This window comes from Polyergus mexicanus, unplaced genomic scaffold (genome assembly GCF_030449975.1).
Source record: "Polyergus mexicanus isolate NDT 795.1 unplaced genomic scaffold, iyPolMexi1.0 SCAF_9, whole genome shotgun sequence".
NCBI lineage: Eukaryota > Metazoa > Arthropoda > Insecta > Hymenoptera > Formicidae > Polyergus > Polyergus mexicanus.
In genome coordinates, this window is record NW_027223329.1 from 191911 (window position 1) to 214397 (window position 22487).

The 22487-nt window shown below is 32.8% G+C and overlaps 2 protein-coding genes across 8 annotated transcripts; one reads left to right on the forward strand and one right to left on the reverse strand.

Annotated features, from left to right (window-relative positions):
• The first annotated feature begins 845 nt into the window (after positions 1–845).
• On the forward strand, positions 846–3240 carry LOC138936035 (ADP-ribosylhydrolase ARH3). The gene is made up of 6 exons (XM_070301076.1): positions 846–1092; positions 1316–1473; positions 1819–2055; positions 2158–2267; positions 2368–2578; positions 2702–3240. Exons 1-6 carry the CDS (start codon positions 930–932, stop codon positions 2870–2872), a joined length of 1050 nt encoding a protein of 349 aa, XP_070157177.1. The 5' UTR covers positions 846–929; the 3' UTR covers positions 2873–3240.
• Positions 3241–5075: 1835 nt separating this feature from the next.
• On the reverse strand, positions 5076–21944 carry Axed (BTB/POZ domain-containing protein axundead). Of its 7 annotated transcripts, XM_070301667.1 has the most exons (8): positions 18872–18926; positions 17355–17474; positions 16278–16335; positions 8489–8697; positions 7743–7915; positions 6499–6770; positions 5809–6203; positions 5077–5613 (listed from the first exon to the last, which is right to left on the reverse strand). In XM_070301667.1, the coding sequence occupies exons 4-8, from the start codon at positions 8618–8620 to the stop codon at positions 5395–5397; spliced, it is 1191 nt and encodes a 396-aa protein (XP_070157768.1). In that variant the 5' UTR covers positions 8621–8697; positions 16278–16335; positions 17355–17474; positions 18872–18926; the 3' UTR covers positions 5077–5394. The 7 variants fall into 7 exon arrangements, with proteins under 7 accessions (XP_070157766.1, XP_070157765.1, XP_070157768.1 ...); XM_070301665.1 differs by lacking the exons at positions 17355–17474; positions 18872–18926 and adding an exon at positions 15760–16190 and having other exon boundaries at positions 5076–5613; positions 16278–16585; XM_070301666.1 differs by lacking the exons at positions 16278–16335; positions 17355–17474; positions 18872–18926 and adding exons at positions 21504–21557; positions 21679–21944.
• Between the last annotated feature and the right edge of the window lie 543 nt (positions 21945–22487).

Below are 22487 nucleotides of genomic sequence, written 5' to 3' on the forward strand. Positions count from 1 at the left end.
ATAAACGATTAAGATATCACAACTTATCATAATTACTCGATCCTGCGGTTCGATTAATTGCGCGTTCTCAATTCAAATTATATTTAAATAATCAAAAAGTCGTATGATAAATCATGGTACAAAATATTTTTACTTTAAGTAGCGATAGAAAAATAGTTATTGTTCGTAAGGATTGCAACACACACACACACACACACACACACACACACACACACACACACACACACACACACACACACACACACACACACAAAAGGATATTATAATTTAAATTTCTGTCACTTTGATTCTGACTTTAAGAAAGATTTTTATTTGTATTTTATCGATTTAAAAATAATTTTAATGGATTTAATTAATGAGATTTTTGCGATTAAATTGACATCAAACACAACATATATATAATTATCGAGGCATGCACGTCAAAAACGGTTCCAGGAAATTGTTCAGTTAAATACTGTACAATGAGTATATAGTAAAAGAATATCATTTGATCTTCTGTCATTATTTAAAAAAATTATATCCAAGTTTTTGGAAATACAATAAAGAGTATTGAAATATTTCTGATGATATTTATTACATATGTAGTATGTATAGAAAGCTTTTTTTATTATCTGGTAGGATATGAAAAGCCAACCATTTTAGAAGAATATTCTCAGAGTTAGCTACGTCTTTTCTAATAACTTTTCAATTTATATTTTGTGAATTTAAATGTTATGATTTATATTGAAAAAATTTTATAAATATAATGTTAAGATTCTAATTTATTTTTTAGCGCGAAAACGTCTAGCAATATCAGTCATGGCATAGTCAGTGTATAGATGAGCTTTCTTTTCCGCACATGCGCGTCGGATGTGATTACATCCATAAAATATGTCGAGTCCGATTTATTTAGGTTTTCGCATGTTACATACATATATAGTGGCAAAGATATGGACTTGGAATTATTGAAAAGTAAATTTCGCGGTACGATGCTGGGCGTTTTAGTCGGAGATATTCTTGGAAGTCCATACGAGGGTCAAAAAGTCATCTCGGCTCGTAAGAAAATTTTCTTGCAACGAAGGCTCGATACATTGGAGGGAACAAAGTTCAGAGGTTAGAGATTTATTTTTTTGAATTTGTTTTTATTCATATTTTGCACGAACCATCGCTGCATAAACCGCGCACATTTTATATATATATATATATATATATATATAGTGTGTGTGTGTGTGTGTGGTGTGTGTGTGTGTGTAATTTTATATATATATATTGTCTTTTAGTACGTTTAGTAAAATAAGTCAATTTTTTTAATTATATGAAAAATTTTATTATATAGAGCCTGTCATGGAATTCACGGATGACTCAGCAATGACCCGCTCTTTGGCTGAGTCTTTGATTGAGAAACGAGATTTGGATATTATTGATGTAGCAAAACGATTTGTGGAAAGTTATTACCAAGAGCCTCATCGTGGTTATGGAACTGGTAGTATAAGCGTCAGTGTTGTAGTTTTAGCATTTATTTAGTTTTCATCTGTTTCTATTTTAAAGTAATTAACAATACATGCTAAATATCTAAATTTATATACATATACATTCAAATTTGTTCCTGATGTATATTCAAACATATATATATATATATATATATATATATATATATATATATATGTATGTATGTATGTATGTATGTATGTATGTATATATGTATGTAAAACATATTTTTATAATTATAAGAGATATCTCTTTCTGCATTTATAATTATAATTTTTTCATGACTACAGTTTATAATAATAATAAACTAATAAATTAATAAATTAAATTAATAAATCTTTGCATACATAGGTACTTAAGAAACTAAGGAAATTAAAGAATAAAAACATTGAGCCAGGAATAGATGTGAAAGGTCCAGCAAAGGCTATATTTGATGGTCAAGGTTCTTATGGTAATGGCGGTGCAATGAGAATTGCACCTGTATCATTGTTTTCATACAACAATTATGATAATCTTTTACATTATGTGAGAGAAGTGACACAAATTACACATGCAAATGAATTGGGGATAAACGGTGCTATATTACAAGTAACTGCAGATTGATTTGTATTAATAAAAAGGAAAAAAATACCTGTTTAATATATCTATATTAATAGATATCTGTCACATAAAAGTTTGTTGTTATCACAGGCTATAGCAATACAACAAAGTCTGTGCTTACATCCTAGTGAAGAATTAAACATTTCTAATTTTATTGATAACCTTATAAACAAAATGGATAAAATTGAGATTGGTGAAAGGTATGTGTATAGTATTAATATACACAGTATTATATATATATGTGTGTGTGTGTGTGTGTATATGTTTAAACAAAAATTTTAATCAATATATAAATTATAGCCAGCCATATAAAGAACGATTAAAAATAATAAAGAATCTGCTTTCTGAAAATGGAGGTGAACCTAATGAACAAAGGATAGTTAAAGAACTGGGTGCTAACGTTAGAGCTTTAGAATCAGTTCCTACTGCGATCTTTTGTTTTCTAAAGGCACAAAAACGCATAAAAAGGATACGAACTAATAATCCCGTCAGAAGAGCAATTCAATATGCCGTAAGTTATAAATTTCAGATAAGACCATATGGCAGATTAATTATATTGACACTGCACAGAGAAATATTTAAATGTGCCATTTTCATTATATTTTAATATTATATTTTTGTTACTATCTTATAGATTATTTTGGGAGGTGATACAGACACAATTGCTAGTATGACCGGCGCGATAGCAGGTGCTTTATATGGCTATGAAAAGTTCAGTCGACTGCTCTTATCACATTGCGAACAGGCAGATCGATTTGAAGAACTGGCTGACGAATTGCTGGATCTAGCAACATCTAAACCATAAATAGATAAATATTATACATAAAAAAATTACACATAAGAAGATAAAGTGAGAATTTCTGAAAAAATTTTAAATAGAAATTATATAAAAATATTCTGTATTAAGATATTATTTAAGTTAACTATCACATTTACATAATTATTGTAATACATTTTACAATAATAATTAATTAGTAACAGTTTTATTAATGCAGAAGACCATGCTCAGCATTTTTGATGTACATATTTTATTTACATAGCGCTCTTTTGAGCTCCATTCAATAATTTACTATTGAGGCGAAATATTTTTTACTAATAATAAATTTGTAACTACAACACAACACGGATTACTATCTATGTTTCACTATTTTATCTATTTCACGCTCTCTCATCTGCATTGTTAAACATATTCATTTCTAATATACGTGCAAGGAATTAGTAATGTATTTGGTAACTGAATTATTTGGAAAAACAAATCAGTATGACTAGTGCTGATAATTTTTTTATACTGTTATTCTCACTATGGAGTTGTGCTTGCATCAAATATGTAATGACACTTTTATTAAATTCACAAAAATAAAAAAAATATTGGCATTTTAAATAGACAAAATTTGATATAGATAAGAATATAAATATGGAACATATATTCAAAACAGTTTGAGTTATTTTGTTTCAATCGATTCCCTATTTTTTCTCAACAATCACAGAAGTTTTAAATATAAGCATTATCGTATGATCAGTCTGTAACTCTATTGAAGCATGTACGATAAAAGCGCAAAATTCATTATAGATATGTTAACAAAACTCAATTAAAAAATATAATCGTAAATGGCAACGATACGTATATCGTGAGAATGCGCAATGTCTCTTATATAAAGCTATAAAAATTTACTAATTCTTATCAATATAAAACAATAATCTTTCTTATTTTTATAATATATTTAATGATACATCCAATTTTCAAAAACCTTTCTGTTTTTGTTTTTATTTAAAATACTCAATTTTTGTTTATTAAAATAAATAGATATATGGATATTTCAAGAAAAATGTTGATTGTAGATACTCGATAAATAAGAAAAATAAATTTTCAAAAATTAATGGCGGATATCAAAATAGATAAAGACTCATGGTAACTCTCGATCCGCCATTTACAAGATATTATATATTCTTATACATCACTTATTCTCACGGACCAGCCATGGTTCTATATACACATCATTATAAATAATTTGAAGATCATATACTCTGAACAACAATTATGAACACAACAAAGACATCGTGATCATACTCAACAGGTTACGCGTTTGCAGCGGCGCCAATTGAATAGTTTCTCCTATACTTTTGTATATGCCAAATTTACAAAAAGTATTTAAGAAAGACGTTTATAAAAAAGATAGATTTTTTTTAGTTTTGGACTATTAATAATTTATATTTATAGAAATAAGTTTTTCTTTTCGATCGCTGAATAAAAAGCTTGAAATCTTTCGTTTTCTTATAAGATATATATTATGGAAAATGAATTTTATATATATATATATATATATATATATATATATATATATATATATATATATATTGTAAAAGCAGAAGTCTCTTGCAATTTCGTCTATAGCAATTATAGATTTTACGCGAAAGCTGCAAGCGAGAAGATTAAATATTTCCTAAGGTAACAAAACACGTGTAAACGACAAAATATTTTTATAATATTAAAATGGAAGTGATACGTAACAATTCTAAATTTTTACATAATTGGAAAATTTTAACGAATTAGTATATGGTATACATCCGATCTCTCACTCTCTTTCTCTAAAATAATATCTTATAATATTATCAATAAAAATTAGCCAAAGATCTCTAAATATGCCTCTAAAAACATTATAAAACGTTTCTTTCGATATATCTCAGTCTCTATCGGCTTTAAAAATATCGTCTAAGTATCGTGATTTGCACGATTTTAATATTTCTAGTTAATTCTTAACAAAATTCTGGTAATAATAGGAATCGCTTACCTCTTTCTGCATCCAACAAAATTACATTAATAAGAAAATCTATAAAATGTTTTTTTATGCGAAACAACGCTCTGAAGTTTTTAAAATAAAAAATGTTTGAATTCCCGAAATTTATATATATTACAGGTTCTTTATAAATTCAACTTTTTTTACAAAAAACCTAGTTTTTTTTTTCTTATAAAACGTGAATCTAAAAAAAATCGATGCTTTAAAAGGCTAAGATTTTTTGTAGAAAAGCCGATTTTACAAAAAACTTGTAACATATGTAAACTTTACTTTAATTATGCAGTTATACTGACAATCTTCTATAGATATTGGATTCGATTACCCAATAAGTGTCTAAATGTCACTTTATAGTTGTTCAGACGATTATCAAATAATCGTTTTTAACTTCTGCGAAGCTTTTAATTTTCATTATCTTATATCTTGGTTCCTTGAGCTGAGATTGCAACCGAAAAGACAAAGTAATATAAAAAGATAACAGAATATTTTTTTCGGTGGGAGATTTGAAAGTTTTACGATTAAGGACGAGCATTTTTTAATCAAACATGCAAGCTAGGATTTGTATAAGGCAATTTCCAATCCGAGCGCATGTTTTCTGCCCTTGACTGGCACATTCCTTTCTTCTGTTTTTTCGGTTATCCTGCCGTTCTTTTTTGCCCGGCCTCAACATATTGCAGTCTTCATCGTGTTTATATATGCCGATCCTGGGTGTATTTGACAACCTGGATGGATGAACAGCTGTGGAACCCCGAAGCTGTAGATTTGTAAAAAAAATTCCTCCATTGGCATTAAGAATAAATGAAATTAAAATAAAATTTTAACTCATTTAATAAATAAAATCACAATTAATAAAATTTATACTTATCGAATCTTATTTATAGTCGATTAATTTAATTTTTTTAATCCGTACCATACGATTAAGCACACATATACATACATATATACTTACGCTATCATTTTTTGAGCTCTCGGGATGTCCCAATATCTTGGAGACGATATGTACGCACTCTTCGTTAGTCAGAATGCCGCTCGCCATAGGGCCACTGACGAATTCCCGATCGTTCATAAGGAGATATCGCACACTGAAGCAAATATCGTCCGAGAGCACGAGCCTCTTGTTGATCGGAAAAGGTTCGATACCTTGTCTTCTACATTCAGCCGCACCCCACCTGTCTAACGCGGAAAACAAGATGCACTCGCTGCCAAGATTTAAAGTATCGCGAAACGCTAGTTCAGCAACTTCCCGGATGCTGAGTTCTTCGAAACGTTCTTGGTTTAGCACCGTCGCCGGATTCGAGTCAATCATAGACAGGCACTTGAGTAAAAGATCAGTACACACAGCGGCTGCACAGAGCGTGAAAAAATATTAGTTAAAATAAAATATCTGAAAAATTAAACGAGACACAAGCGAAGGAAAGAAATCTTTTTTAGTTTTTGCCTTTTTTTCAGACTTTACAGAAAAGACATAATTTAGATTATACATCAATTTTGTATATTATATATAACTTTAATTATATAACTTTATTCGCGCCTTATAAACGCAAATAATAATTGAATCGAATATTTATTTACAATTTTAATTGTATTGTAATCCGTGGAGAAGATTGTATGTAATCACGAGAAGAAAAGCGACACGTACCTATTGCACCAGCATCATCCCCGGGCGATAGTGGTACGGTCGGCGAGTTTAATGATCTATCCGAACCGGAACGTTCTTCCCCCTCTCTCTGATCGTTCGCATAGAGTCCTAGACCCTGATAAATCTCAAGTACCGTCGATGGTGTTAGATGATTCTCCAGATATTCCACAGCGAGTTGCGCCAGCCCCGGACAAAGATACTGATGAGCCGCGTCGAGTGTAGTCCTAGCTGTCGACACCGATATAAAATTGACGGGCTCATCGTGAAGATATCTGTGCAACAGATTGAACATATTATTAAAAACAAAAGCAGAGATTTAAAGCAAGAAATTATTTTTGTGAAAATAATAATTTATCCTGTAATTTGACTATTGTATTAATATTACGGTAATATTTCGCGTTCCGAACAGAAACCGAAAAATGCGAGATTCTCGTCAAGATTATCTTGATTAACGCGATCCTAAACATTTACAAAAGCAATTGAAAAATAGCTTAGCTTAGCAATCTCAACTAAGACATTTATTACGAGTGTCATCGGACACCTCTTCCACCGCTTAAGTTAAGTTAAGCGATACGTTTATATATATACGATGTTACGACTATCTTAGGCGCCCCTACTTTGGAATTTGCTCGCGCGCCTCGGCGTGAAGTTGCAAAAGCAAATAAAAAATAGTCTCAATATTCCTGCTTTTAGCGCTACCCAGAACCACGACGAGGACGTAGCAGGATAATGGTTCCGTTTTTCTCCTGCTTTCATATTTTTTTTTATATTTTAAAATTTTTATATATATTTTTTATTTTTATATTTGTTTTAATATTGTCAAGGATTTTGTATACTTTTTCTTAATAATACGTTTTGTAAAAAGCTAAGATAAAAGCAATTCAAAATTATGTTTCTGGCCTTAGTCTTCACGAATATTTCTATAAATCCTTGTAATCAAGGTTATTGCTTCCTTCCTTCGTCCACTTTCTTCTCTATTCATAGGATTGTTAAATCCTAGATTCGGTTAAACAAGGTTTTACAAGCGGGCAGCATCGAGGCGAGTAAGGGCAGTCATCGCAAACCAAGCGGTCAATTTTCACATGCTTTTGAACATTTCAAAAATGATTGGCGCCTATTAAAATTTTGCGATCCTTCAAATTTTGCGCCTTACTTGAAGCGTACATTGCGTACTGCCTGGTAACGGCTCTGTATATATATATATATATATATATATATATATATATATATATATATATATATACCTGAGAAAATGATGAAACGCCCGTTTGTCAACATGTTGCAACTGCAATAACGGCGGTGAATCCGTTGGTGGTGGTGCAAGCGGACCTGTGAGCATCGCCCGAAACCATTCTGATCTTCTGGCCAGTTGTTCTCGCTCGACGCAATATGTCCACGAATCACCGGGCAATCCAGCCTGTGTATCAAAATTTATTACAATTAATAGACGAATGTTTATACGACCAAACTGGCAATTTATTGTTTAATTGTTATATCACAACGTTTCGACCATAAGAGAAAAATCGATATGTCATCATAATGACACTGTGTCAACCTCTCTGTTTGAGATATTGAGAAAGACTGAGTCTTCCTCTTTCAATTTGTCAACTATAACACAGTTTACACTTGATAAGGACCAAAAGCATATGGTCGAAACGTTGTGATATAACAATCAAACAATAAATTGCCAGTTTGGTCACATAAACACTCGTCTGTTAATTTATTTATTGGCAACATCTCAAAATTAAACATTAATTTATTACAATTATTACAATATATATCTTCTTCAGATTATGCATAAGAATGACAGTGCCTTTACATAATTTAAAGTTTACTTCGCTTTAAGCATTTTAATTGATTAGAAAGTTGATTGTCTTCTACTCGACAAAATTTAATTGCTTTTTTTATCTTTTCATTATAAATAAATAATTTAAAGAAAATTTTCGCGTTAATAAAAAAAAATTACATTTATTATGCATTAAATGCATACCTCAAGCATCACAACGTTGCAACGATCCGCAGCTTGCAAATTGTTCTCAGGCGTTATAAGAGGGGCTCGAGACATGTCTATCGGAAGATCCTCGTGAGATGTCTTCGTAATCAATGACGAGATCTGGATCATGGAGTAAAATCTGCTTAGCAGTCCTGTTTGAGACTTTTCGCGTCTCTTCTTAAACTGGATACGAGAGCATCGAGAATCTACGCAAAACAGTAAAACTTTACTTAGACATCCTTATTATCCCACGCACGCAAACACACAGAAAAAAGTTCAGTAGTTCAAAAATTTTCATGAAATAAAACTATCTCACGCGCTGCTATAAAATAAATAACGCAACTATCTAAATAAATTATTTTATTATTCTTATCCTGCAAATGCAGCGTGTTGCATCGTTGCGCGGTTGCACCACATTACATCTTCGGAAGCACATCCATCATCGATAGCGTTATATTCTGTTTCTATTTTTTTTCTGTAAGGGCATTCGTGCTTGCGATGGGACTGTTCATGATTCATGGAATCGCTATCTCAGGGCGGTTTTCAATGGGCCGATTTTTGCACGTTTTATCGATCATCACTGTTTACTTTGAATCGACTGCTGTGCCAATGTTACAAGAGGCATAGTATCTAATTCACACATGGGTTTGGCAATGTGTTTGCAGAAGATAGGACTTGTGTTGTAATTACTTATTGATTTTTTAATGATATATAGATAGATAACACAATATGTAAGTATTTCCGAGTAATATTATATATAAAATAAAACAAATATTATTATAAAATATATTGAGCAGAAAAAACGAGAGATCGATTCGTACAATCTTGCGAAAGAAGCTTGCTTGCGAGTGATTCTACGAAAGTCCAGATAAAAGCATATTAAATGTAGATATTCTTGTGCAATTTTTGCAACAAATAAGCTTATCACTTATACGAAAAAGGAATTCTTGGTATAAACTTTTCAGACTAATTTGACATATAGACATTATTAAAGACTTGTAAAAAAACTTACAAAATTATTTTATTTAATTTAAAAAATTTTTTAATTTCTTTGATTTCAAAATGTAATAAAAATAAGTTATAAAAGTAAGATTTATCTCTTTAAACGATAAGTATATTCCGATTATAAATAACAAAAAAAAAAAAAATAATAAAAATAATACACGAATAGAAGAAAAATAGTATGTTGCACCGACTATATTTCAGATTTGAATGACTTCAAAATTATACACAGCGATCTTCTTGATATATACTTTGTTGATATACGTATTATATCGCATTCATATTTTGTATGATCTGCACTCGTAAAGTCATCGAACCCAAACGTTGATTTCAAAAGCAAACGCAGCTACTAACTTTTTATTTCGCAGTGTGGGAGATGCGCTATATCACATCAATGAAATTCTATACTAACACTAAGCGTTAACATGAATGAGATGCAGCTCTATTGACAAAACAGTGAAGAATGTTTGATAGCAACCGTTCAGCCGGCCGTAATTCTCTTTTATAGCTCTAAACTTTTACTCTAATAAACTTTATACACAAAGTACGTGTCTCGGTTTTGAATTATCCGAATTAGATTCGCAAATCTTTATTTTGCAAGTCTCATCATCGATAATGAATTATCATCGATAATGAATCCTCTCTTCTTTTTTTTTTTTTCAAAACCCGCGTCTTTTTATATGTTTCCCTGTAATTTCTTTATTCTCAAATTCGAGGCTTAAATACATCTCTGTTTTATTTGTTTTTAATTGTAAGTATACAAAATGGAACGAAAAATTCAATTGAAAAAGAAATAAATTGTAGCTATTAATTACTTATTATACACAACTGAATATGATTTATTTTGACGTAGCGTTTAATCTTTTCTCACACACACATACACACACACATATTAATAATTTTAAAACAAATCGCATTTAAAAAATTTATAACTTATAACTCTCTCGAAAATAATACTAACAATTTCCTTTACACATAAAACTTTTCTTCATACGTAATTATTTCATGAAATCGAGATAGAAATCGAAATGTCTTTGTCGCACTCGCTAGGAAACACTTTGTTCATTCATCGATATCCTTGATGAATAACTTCAAAAATATATATACATATCGATTCGACGAAAAAGTCGGGGAGAGCAGCCCTTTCGGAACGAGAAATCTTACTCGACCGACAGATCGATCTGTACTGTGCCCCCATTATAAAAAAGTGACTCAGACCCTCTCAGAAGGATCGGTTAATATAAATGCGCGTGTTTGGATTTCACATCGACTGCAATAATAATAGTTTGTAAACATATCGTCGACCGCGTGCGTGAGAGACCGTTTAAAAGGCGTCGGGGAATCGTGTCCGGCAAGAGGGACCTTATCGATACCGCGAAGCTGCACTTTGTAGGAACCAAGGGACAGAGTCTGTTTATTGTGCTCCGAACTCGAGACGAGTGTCGAAGAATGCGTTATCGTCCGCGCGACATCCAACGATCGTTCAAGCCTTCTTGGCGATAAAACTTAACACGATGGAATCTACAAAAATGTAATTTTTCTTCAGAATTACTTGTACAATAGTTTGCTTCTTGCCCGAAAACTTTTCTTTTATTAAAAATATCTAACGCGCAAATTTTTTATTAAAATTACTCATCTCGGATAATAGCGCAAATTTTCGAGTCCGAGATAAAGAATTTTTTTTTTTTTTTTTTTTTATAACAAAGCTAGGATGCGAATATCGTTGTCCGCGACGATACAAGAAAATAACAAGCACGCTCTTTTACACTCCGTATATGCGCTTAAGGGGATTTCCGATAGGTAGAACAATTCCGTCATTGCGAGGAACGCGGATACGCGCCGATCGTCCGGGAATATCGGAAGGTGTTAATCGTCGAACAGCTGAAACGTCGTGGTTCGAATGGATAATTGCCACGTGCGCTAAACGAACGTAATCGGCTGGTCTCTTTGACGACGTAAGATACAGGAAGACACTAATGATATTCAGGACGGCCGTGAATGAGTCCGTTTGAAAAGTCGAGATCTCAAGTTCGTTACAGCTTACGTGGTGCAAGAAAAAAAAATACAAGACATTGTCATCCATGTACGTTCGTTCGTTCAAATAACAACTGCTCCGTGATACTCCGTGATGTAACTTCTTTTTCATACGCATGGAAAAATTAAATAAATATCGCTTGTATAATGGAATATTTAAAAAAAATGAAAAAAATTAATAATTGTACCGCAAAATTCTAAAGAAGAATAGATCGACGCGTGAGCATTCCTGATATCGAGAAACATGCAAACGATTGTATGAATCATTGTGCACTTTTATACCGTGTTATTGCAAATATCTTGTGAACCAAAAGTCAATAAAAATTCATATCTTACAGACCTACATTCGTGCATCGCGCGTGTCACGCATCGGTTCGCATTAACGTGGCAGTTAATTTATGGTAAAGCGAGGGCATCAGTATGTGCCCCATTATTAATCATCGCACCGCTGTAAGAATTTCAATGTACGCGTGTGTTATATGAGTCGAGGAGTGGCTCATTGAAATAGGCATCACGGATACATATATACTCGTAAACATTATTGATTGTGCGTATAATTGCATTAAGTGTTACAAAGAAAAATCGTACGCAAGTTAACACGTTCGATGCTCATAAGTCACAAAGATAAAAATGAAAATTATTAAAATATTGACAGCATTGTAATAGTCGATATGAACAAAGTTAGTTTCCTTCAACATATTACTCTGTTATATGTATCTTCTATCTTAAATCATAATTATAACAATGTATAACGCGATAAGATTAACTTTGAATTTATCAACATGAACATTGTAATGTCAAAACAAATGTATGTTATTTTTTATTTTAATTTAAAATTTTTCAAATTATTTATTCAAATACTGCGAGTTTTTTTGCTATTAAATATTTATTTGTATGTTGATAAAATAAAAAATTAAATTCCACTCAAATATATCGTTTATAATTTTTAAGTAACGTATTATTGAACTTATTTGTATTATAAAAAATACAATTGACTCTTTCAGCGCGAAATATTACCACGCAACATGATTTAAGTGCGACCGGATCCCCGCCTCATAGTACAAAACAGCTTGTGAAATCCGCGGATGTTTAGCGAATCACGATTTTGCTAAAATTAGAACTACGAAATTCCATACACGAGCGCTGAATGTCGAGGGCTTCGATGAAGCAGAGTATAATGAAAGAAAAAAATTTTTACCGAAAGAAATGATTAAGAAATTTATAGAAGAAAAATGAATAAAACGCAATTATATATTGTATTTGTGTATGATGCATGTGGGCCCCGTATTCTTTATTAATTGACGAAATTTGTCCCGCAATGGAGATGGAGCGGCTACGAAGTAAGGGGAATTTAATAGAATTTAGCGCAACTACAATAGTTAATGCGAACTGACGGCTACGCAAGTAATTAAGTTGAACGAGTATCCGCTCGGCCTTAATCCAATTAATGCTTTCATTCTACGCGCCCGCATTTCAGCAAGATGCATCGGAACAATAAATAAAAAAAAGGATGGCCAAAAATTCCGATCATTATTTTTAAACACTGGACACTATCGCGACTATATCGCACAATATTTTCCGAAGCATCTGCTGAAATGTTTAATCACGGAATAATATTGGATGTTAAAGGCTAGAGAAGGAATAAAAAGTTGCATTGTTATTATATAAAAATCGATTTTCTATTATGATTAAAGCAATTATAATTTTCGATATTAATTATTCTCTCTTTTATTTTTTATCAATTTCAAAGAATCAAGTGTCAAAAATAATAATATAAATGTTTACAATTACTTGTAATTTTGCCATGATAATGGATTATTATAGCAATTCTAAAATATACAAAGGGACCGTGAGTAGCGAAAGAAAAAAAGTTAAGTATATATTAGCGATAATATAGGCCGCTTATCGCAATTATCTATAAGCGTGATCATCGGGGTTCGTTAATTGATTTGGTCAAGCAAAAGATGTCGAAGATCTCTTTACTCTATTGTGTAATAGCCCGCATATATCATGTAATTGTTTTTTCTCGAATGAATGCAAAACTAAACGTGATTGTTATTATTATCATTTTTTAAAATACTCATTATTACTCAATATTAATCTATGTTGACTAAGCACTTTTTATTTAGTTTAGCTAATACCATGTTAAAATCTCGAGAATCTTTTCTTTTAACTCCTTGTATATTAATATTGCAAATATCCTAATTCTTTAATCTGACTCTTGTTTGTCCTTTTTTATTTATCAAGCTCTAGTAGTTTGAATAGTAAACGTATAATAGAAATGAGACAAGGAACAAGATATTAGATAAACGCACATATAAAATTACGTAATCTTAAATATTTGATCCGACTTTTTGCCTTCTTTCCTTCGTCAAGCTCTAATAATTTCAATAGTAAATGTAATCCAGCGTGTGGAAATGAAAGACGAGAAACAAAGAAACGAGCGAATTGAAACAGCAAATTGATTGAACATATCCGTGACGAAACCTTGAAGTCCGATAATGGTTTCTTCGTTCTATCAAAAGTCGAGATCAACTTTACCGCAATGCACGTCTCGCATTTTTTTTTTATACCTAGCGTTTCGAAAATAGCAGCAATTAATTCTAAATTTAATGAAATTCGAAATTTATCATTTCTCTGTCAAAGAATTCCATTCTTTGTCTAACAAAAGTAAGGGTGCTTAAATTAATACGAGCCATTAAGTTTTTACGAAAAGTATACTTTTTTCTAATTTTGTTCTCCGTATAGTGAAAATAATTGCTTAAATCCCCTCAGTCAAAGATTTGCAACGTACCTCGAATGATCTCGTACGAATAACACGCATAAACAAAATTTATACCTTCTGGAACCAATCGCACGAGAAATCACTGATCACTTTCGGGAGTCTTGATGTCAACGCCACAAAGTCGTACATTACAAATTACCACTGCGTATCTTAGAGGGTCTAAAACTCTCATAGTTGATCCCGCCAGCTCTTACTTCTTCTAAAAAAAAGTTGAATCAAAATTGACCTTTTATCATATCTTTTACTGCAGTCAACGATGGACGAAACGCCTAGTTGATACGATCGACATAAAATTTTCTGTACAACACCATTTCCTCGACGAACAGTCGAGCCGTAACTCCGAAGGTTCTCCACAATTAAGCGTGCAATTAAGAGAACACTGTAAAGGCGACATTTACAAATGTATATTCATATACGCAAACGTCTATTAATAATTCGATCTCGCGTCAACGATGTGCGCGTGATCAATCGTTGCATTGCGAGGGTGACGGGGAGGATAGCAACGGATGACAGGGACAATGCAGAAATGTGCGAATTGAATCGCCACACGTGGCACAGCTGCAGCCCTCACAATGTGCGAATGTGCGAAAAGATGTGTGCCGCGTGCGCGTTCCGCGGAAACCTTGACGCGATTGTCTGTGTTGTAAATGTGGCGAACGTTGTCGCTGAATTGAGGAAGAAACATATCACGCCTGATATTCATGAATAATCGTGGGTGCTTCGGAGTTTTCAGAGATCGCAAGGTCTCCGCGATTCAGGCAAGATTTCGCTAAGCGGATGAGAAATTGAATGTCAATAGAGAGACGTACTCGTGAAGAGCTAATAGATAAAAGGTACATCTCGCGAATAAGAGCTGGTCATACTCGATGCTGGTAAAAGACAAAACGCGAAAATAGCTGTAGATTTTAATCTCTTTACGTAAAACGTGAAGAAAAAAATCCTAGCTTCAGAATTCAAAAATATACAATTATCGATTAATATTAAATTTGATAAATCTCTTGTTTCATTATATATGAAAATGAAGATACAAAAAATTTATGCACACATATACATATATATATATATATAATTTTTAGAAATCTTTTGTGTGTGTATAATATCAGGTTTGTATCATATGGTATATTAAAAAATAAATAAATATTTTATATACAATTTAAAAAGGATTTATTTTTTAATCGCATTGATAAGATTTCTACCCAAACTAGCGCTATTAACGAGTGAAAAGGGAGAAATTTTTATAAGATCGGAGATCTTAAGAAGAGTGTCTGTAGTTAATCTACTTTAATTGTCTCTTATTCTAAATGGTGGCGCGGATTAATTCAATTTTTCTTCAGTTTCACGCTATCGTGACGAGAATATTAATTTATTTAAAATTTGTCGCGTACGCGTCATATATAAAGAGACAGCCGAATTTAATTAATTAATTCTAGTGATGGACTCGCCTCACCTGATGCACAATTCACCCCCTTTTCTACACTATTCGTCAACAAAGGTGTGGCATCGCGAACCTTTCGCATCGTGTATTTCTTCAAAAGAATGAACACGTTTAACTTCTCCATCTCGTTTGCACTTAATATACAACTGATTGACACTCGCCCGAACCAAGTCGATCGTCTTGATCGATCGCGCTATGATCCGTGTGTTTTATTGCACGCAACTGCGAACTGCGTTTCTCGACGGGATCTCTTAAGAAAGACGGAATCGACGAAACCATGCCGGTCGAATGACAATCGACAAGCGAACCGGTCGCGGATCAAACATCGCGTCACGCGGTTACACGTCTTTGCCGTCTCGAAACCACCATATACTTGGATCCTGAACTTTTTACACAGTGTTTGATTGGCCAACCAGGACAAAAAAATCTTTGCCCTTTCAGTCCTAATTGATCAATCGAATGACTCGAAGCGGAGTACGTTTCCAGTATATATACGAGATAAAATGAAACCGCGTGAATCATTATCTTACCGGTGCGCCGTAATTCCTCTCCCCTCTACCTCGTAAGAAGAAAACCTGCGCATTTGACCTAGAAAAACATGCAGACGAATATGTAATTCTCGAGTAACGACTTATCGGCTCTTTTTTCTTTATCGTCCGGACAGGAAGCGTGACAATGGATGCGGTGAACAGCGAGAAGAAGAGAGATAGAGAGTAAAGAAGCATGAGAGAGTGAGATGGGAATGCTGGAAATGGAAGAAAACCGAAGCGTGAACGGGATACGCTTTCGTGATGATCTTCCGCGAATTTTTCCATTTGTAGCGATTAATTCGATATATAAAAAAATATGTATTACGCATCAACGTTTTAATTATTTTAATGGCTATAGCGATTTGTATTGCAGCGATGTAGAATATGATAATCCGCGGTAATAGATCGCTTAATTTATTTACCATATGTCACTCTTCCATCCTTCCGTGTTAAGTTATGAGTCTAGAACGTAAGCACCTATGTCTTGATACAATCAAAACATAAACTCTTTGCAAAAAATTATAGAAAGTTTATATTACAATGCAAAGCAAAATTATTTAATTTTATGTAATTAAAACAACAATAAAACTGTTAATGAAAAGATTAAAGTTTCAATTTAAATTCAGCGCAATTTAATTGACCGTGTGCAGCAATTTCATTAATTTTCGCATAATTTTATTCAATTATTCCCTGTAACGGAACTAGTTTCGTCTTTCATTTTAACATATTTCAAAAATTTCCACTCATAATAAGTTAGTTGTTAAGCTTTAGCTGAAAAATATTGAGATCGAAATTAATATTGCTGCGGAAGAGCAATTTATTAATTCATTCGAATATTAATCGAACTTGATTCTCGCGATTTGTACAAATTGTTTTACTTTCTGACTATTTATATTATCGAGCAAACATTTGAATATTTAAGAACCGAATATGCGATTACGATAACAAAATGAAATAAAAGCACAGGCAACATTATAAATTCTAATTTACGAAAGAAAAATAAGTTCTCTCTCTCTCTCTCTCTCTCTCTCTGTTTTTCTTGGTCTTGTTTTACGTAACAGTTGTACCAATGCTCACGTTCGATAACCGATGAAAATTATCGTAGCTTTATCAGCAATGATAATTATACGAAGTCACAAGAATAATTACCGGGTGCATCGAGAAACGGCACACTCGCTTTATCGATCGATGTTATAACTGTAAAACAAATATTTAAGAAAATAATATAAACGAGCATTTTTAATACAAAATAATTGCAAACTTTATATTTGGTGACACACATTACTGTTTATCGTTCATTTTATTTCACAGCACTATCCTTTTAACATCAATTCTCCAATAATTAATAATGAGATGTGTGACATATCAATATGTAGGTATCTCTGCAATCTTTTCACAGTTTTAAATATTTCAAAGTTAGAAATATCTTAATGATCAAAACATTCCAATAATCCAAAATAATCGATATCAAATTTGATTCGAGTAATTTAAATAAAGTAATAAGTTAAAGAAAATCATCGAGAAATTCTGATAAAGTCTGTTTTGTGATTTCTAATAAATTATTTTCATCATTTTTTCAATCATAATATTACAAGATGTCTTGTCTAAATATTGCAACATATAATTACTAATACGCTACTAATATTTTAATACTCAATATCTTGCTTATTCGCAATATTTTAAGCAAAGATTAAAGCAAGGTTTAATATTTATAGTGTCAAATTATAATATTAATAATAATTATATAAGAAATCTATACTACAATATATTTGCGTTAGAGTTTCGCAACGCGAGATCGCCGTATCGATGTTTACATTTGTCAAATGCATTAGATGAAAGTGTTTTTATATTGAATCATAAAGTAATCGAGATTTTGTTGTATGTCATAGGTGGATGAATCAAGTTGCCAAAGCGGCTCGTATGTCCCGCTCGGGCACCCAACGCCCGGTGCATAAACTTATTACTCACGCGCATGCACGTGTGTCCGCAGCATACATTATCGAGCATCATTATAATACATACCCGCGAATTTAAATCGGTGTATCAGGCACAGCCGAGCTGATAACAGCGATTATTGTGTAAGATCATGGATAATTGCGAATACTGTTATCACATGTCAGGAAAAAAAAAAATATACGAAGATTCATAAATTAGAGAATTTCATTTTTCTATTAAAAAAAATATTTACGCATTAAATCCATTTGTGAATCGTGTAATGCAAATCAACGAGATATTTAGTTGAGAAATATTAGAAGACGAAGGAGAGGTCTTGTAAGATACACGCTTATTCTCGCTACGAAACATGCGTGTAACGATATGATCGTACATTACTGATAACGGAACGTGGTGTTCAAATGTATTATCGATGCGATGAGACAGAGGTTCGCGGGATGCATTATGGATCGTTTCGAAGAAAGATTTACGTTCATCATCGTCCGAGATTCATTCATCTGTACGAGAGTACGATCGCGACGCGACGAGGAGACAGTTATACTGCTATCTGCGTCGAACCGTGTATAATCGCACGATAATAGCGCGTCGATATCACGGAGTCAGACACGCTCGTGACTCCGTTTCCGTACGAGTCGATTTACCTGAAACACGTCGTTAGCGTTTTTCAACGCTCTTTAAACGCCCCGCGCTCGATACATTTTCATAATCTGACTCACACCTTTAGCGGGAGAAAACGTGCGTGACACTCTGAGAAAACACTATATATACCATACACGCGATCTACACGCGTGTCGGATTACTCGAGTCAGTTTTTTAGGACTCGCGCGATTTCCGCACTCGATACATCATCGTAGAACGACGAGCGAGATAGATATTTTCGGAAAAAATGCGAGACGCGTACACAGATTACTTTACTACAATCAAAAATTAATTTTTTAAAATCCCCTTTATAAAAAGTTCGATAAAATTAGACAAAAAATTGAAACGTCTTGGGATGCGAAGATCTTATAAAAATGACAATTCTCATTTTACCGCATGAGAAATAAATGAGAAAAATTATATAATATTATTAATGTAAACATTTTTTTCTATATGTTAATTTACAAGTAGATGAGTATATCGAAAAATTTATATAAAAGTTTATTTTAAAAAATTAATAATTTAAATTAAAAAAAAATATATATTTTTCATTTTTATTTCAATTTTAATTTAGTTATTTGACAGACCGATTCGTAAGATACGCGTTACTTTCTGAGCCAGTTTTTATTATCGTTAATCCTAACGAAGAGACGCATCTTCGTGGCTCGGAAAATTTTCACACGCTATTTGCCGCATCGAGAGAAAAGTCCGCGTCAATTTTGCGAACGATTTCTTCTTTCCTCTAAAGATGGCCGCTCCGGAACGTCGCGTCGCGTCGCGCCGACGACGTGATCAATACTCGCAACTCGTGTACAGTTTGGGGCCAGGTATCTACATTCTCTGCCACTGTAACTCGCCCTCACTCGGAGGAGGGAAAGAGGGTTTGTGCACCGGATCGGGCAAAATTACCCCGTGATATTATCGGGAAGCTTGCTAACGATTTTATCGCAAGCATCACGCGGATCTTCGACGAGCTTCGCCGTCGTATTATTCGCGAAACAATCGTTTGCATTGTATTTATACGGCAGTCCCTCGCGAGATATCGTCGTCATTTCGAGATCTGAGATCTTCGTAGAATAATATTGAGTTAAAGATTAAAATATTCGACGAAAAATTCGTAAATTTGCATACTTCATATTTTATATTTAAGACATAACTTGTATTAAGTATGAACTTATTCAAGTTTTAACTCTTTAATGCTGTGTGTCAATTCGATTTAAAAAAAATATATATATATATATATATATATATATATATATATATATTTACAGAGTTACAAATTTTTGAAAAAAATCTATTATAAAGAATTGTGTTTGTGTCGAGAATCTTTTTTATGAAAAAGAATTAAAATTCAAATCTACGAAACATCAAGTAAGTTTCCAAAATTCGAAAAGCACTATCGATTGCACTTTATTTTCCGAGAATGCGAAATAATCGATATCTCACGTCTATCTGACAACGGAAATTATCGCATAATTTTGCATGCGATGTGATTTTCCGCGTAGCATCAACATTGGAATCGATAGTATCGGTAAACTTGAGGGAAGAAAGGAATGTCGCGAGTCGAAAAAAAGACCACGTGCGTCTTTATATATGTATACGATTAATAATCGACGTATCATTAAAAGATTCTCGTATTTTTCACTTGACGCTACTTTTAAATCTAAATTTAAAATTATTGTTTACATAGTTTACGTATAGAAAAAAATTTTCTAAATTTAAATCATTAAATTATTTATTTATTTATTTTATAACTCTTTTTATCGATGTGTACGATCTATCATTATTTTAACTTCGTCGTTTAATGAAAAGCTTGAACTTTAAATTTATCGCGGAAAATTATTTCTTCCTTACTTTTTCCCTTTTTTCCTTAATCGTTTATTGTTAGAATCAATTTTCTTGGTGATTTTTCCAATTTATTTGACGTCGACATTGTCGGCACGACAATGAAAATACGACGAATAATTAACGTAGGCCTTAAGGATAATTATCTACGATTAAACAATCCGTGTTTCCTCGGTCGCCAGTCCGTGAAGATAATCGGCGCGAAAAACAAATGTTTATTCGCACCATCACTGTAAACAGGCTCTCGCTGCTGCCGTTTCATGTATGCCGAAATTTATAATTTTTCCGCGGGCAGACAAACACGCGATATTTCTGGCTCGATAAATGTTGCCTTAATAGCACAAGCGGCGAACACTCTACAAGTCAAAATCGTGACCGACGAAGAACTCATGAAAATTGTTAGAAACGCGATAACGCTTTATGTATATATTCAGTCCAAGTACACATATATCTCGATTTCCAAGAATAGCATTTAGCTCAAAAATAAAGCGCGTTTAGCTAGATAAAAATTATAATTTTGCTTTATTAAGAAGGTAAAACAGTCGATTATGCAATCGTATTAATATAAAATTTTTGACTTTTTCAGTTTTGTCGAACAATGCTTAATTTTAATAACAGATAAATTCTAAGTCAATTTTAACATGTGATCGTTTTTCATACATAAAATTGTTTTTTTTTTTTTATATTTAATTTTAAATTATTATAGTAACACTTTTTAAAAATTTGCATCGCATCATGAGTTATACTTATCGAAGAGATCTTTTACATAATTTGTAAATTTAAGATTACCTTTTATTATTCGCACCGTTGAAAAACTACTGCCGATCCCAAGCACAATCCTTCCTGAAATTTGTATCGATCGCGTTCATTGAAAAATATTTCTAAATTCATTTGACAGCCGATGAAACAGCTAATGAAGAAACTGCACTTTTTCATTAAACATTCACATTCAAATTTCACTCACAATTCTTGCTAAAGCTTCCAACATTCTTCATTATAAAGACGCTTCATCTACCTCAAGTAATCGGATTGTGTAATCTTAAAAAGAAAAAAAAAAAAAAAGGAAAAATGCCGCATACGCTACTGACGTGAGAGAATTTGCAAATCTCCTCCGGCGAATCGAATATGTATCTTTATCTTCGGTTGCGCGCTCGCATCGACTATCGAGAATGAGACGTTTCTTTTAACAACGTTTCCGCACCCGAGAAGCGGCTCGATGCGCTTTGGCCGATGACCGGCCCTGCAATGAACATACATATAATTCGCACGAAGGAACCGATGCCCCAGGCGTATCACCGTCTATACATAGCGCGGCTCGCGCGATGCGCAGACGCCTGGTATGTCCCGACGCTTTTACACACCATGGCGGGATAAAAAAATATTAAACGTTTTCCCCTTCTTTTTCTATTTCTCTCTCTCTCTCTCTCTCTCTCTCTCTCTCTCTCTCTCTCTTTCTCTTTCTCTATCTTCCTCCAAATGATACAGGCGAGAAATGTTTAAAAAGTCGTTGATCGACATTTTTCTCTCGTTTCACTCGACTCGTCAATGACTCGAGTTAAAATCCGAGTTAACCGTACACGAGAAGAAAGAACAGGCTCTTCTATCCAAATGCCCGTGACCTAGATAAGATAGACTCACAAAAATAGGTAAGATCGGCTTTCCAAAATAAAGCACGACTGATTCTGACCTGCCTAATAAAAAATATATCCTCATAAAGTTGTAGTTTCATCGATATAGTTTCTAAATCGCAATAATAATTATAAACCTATATTA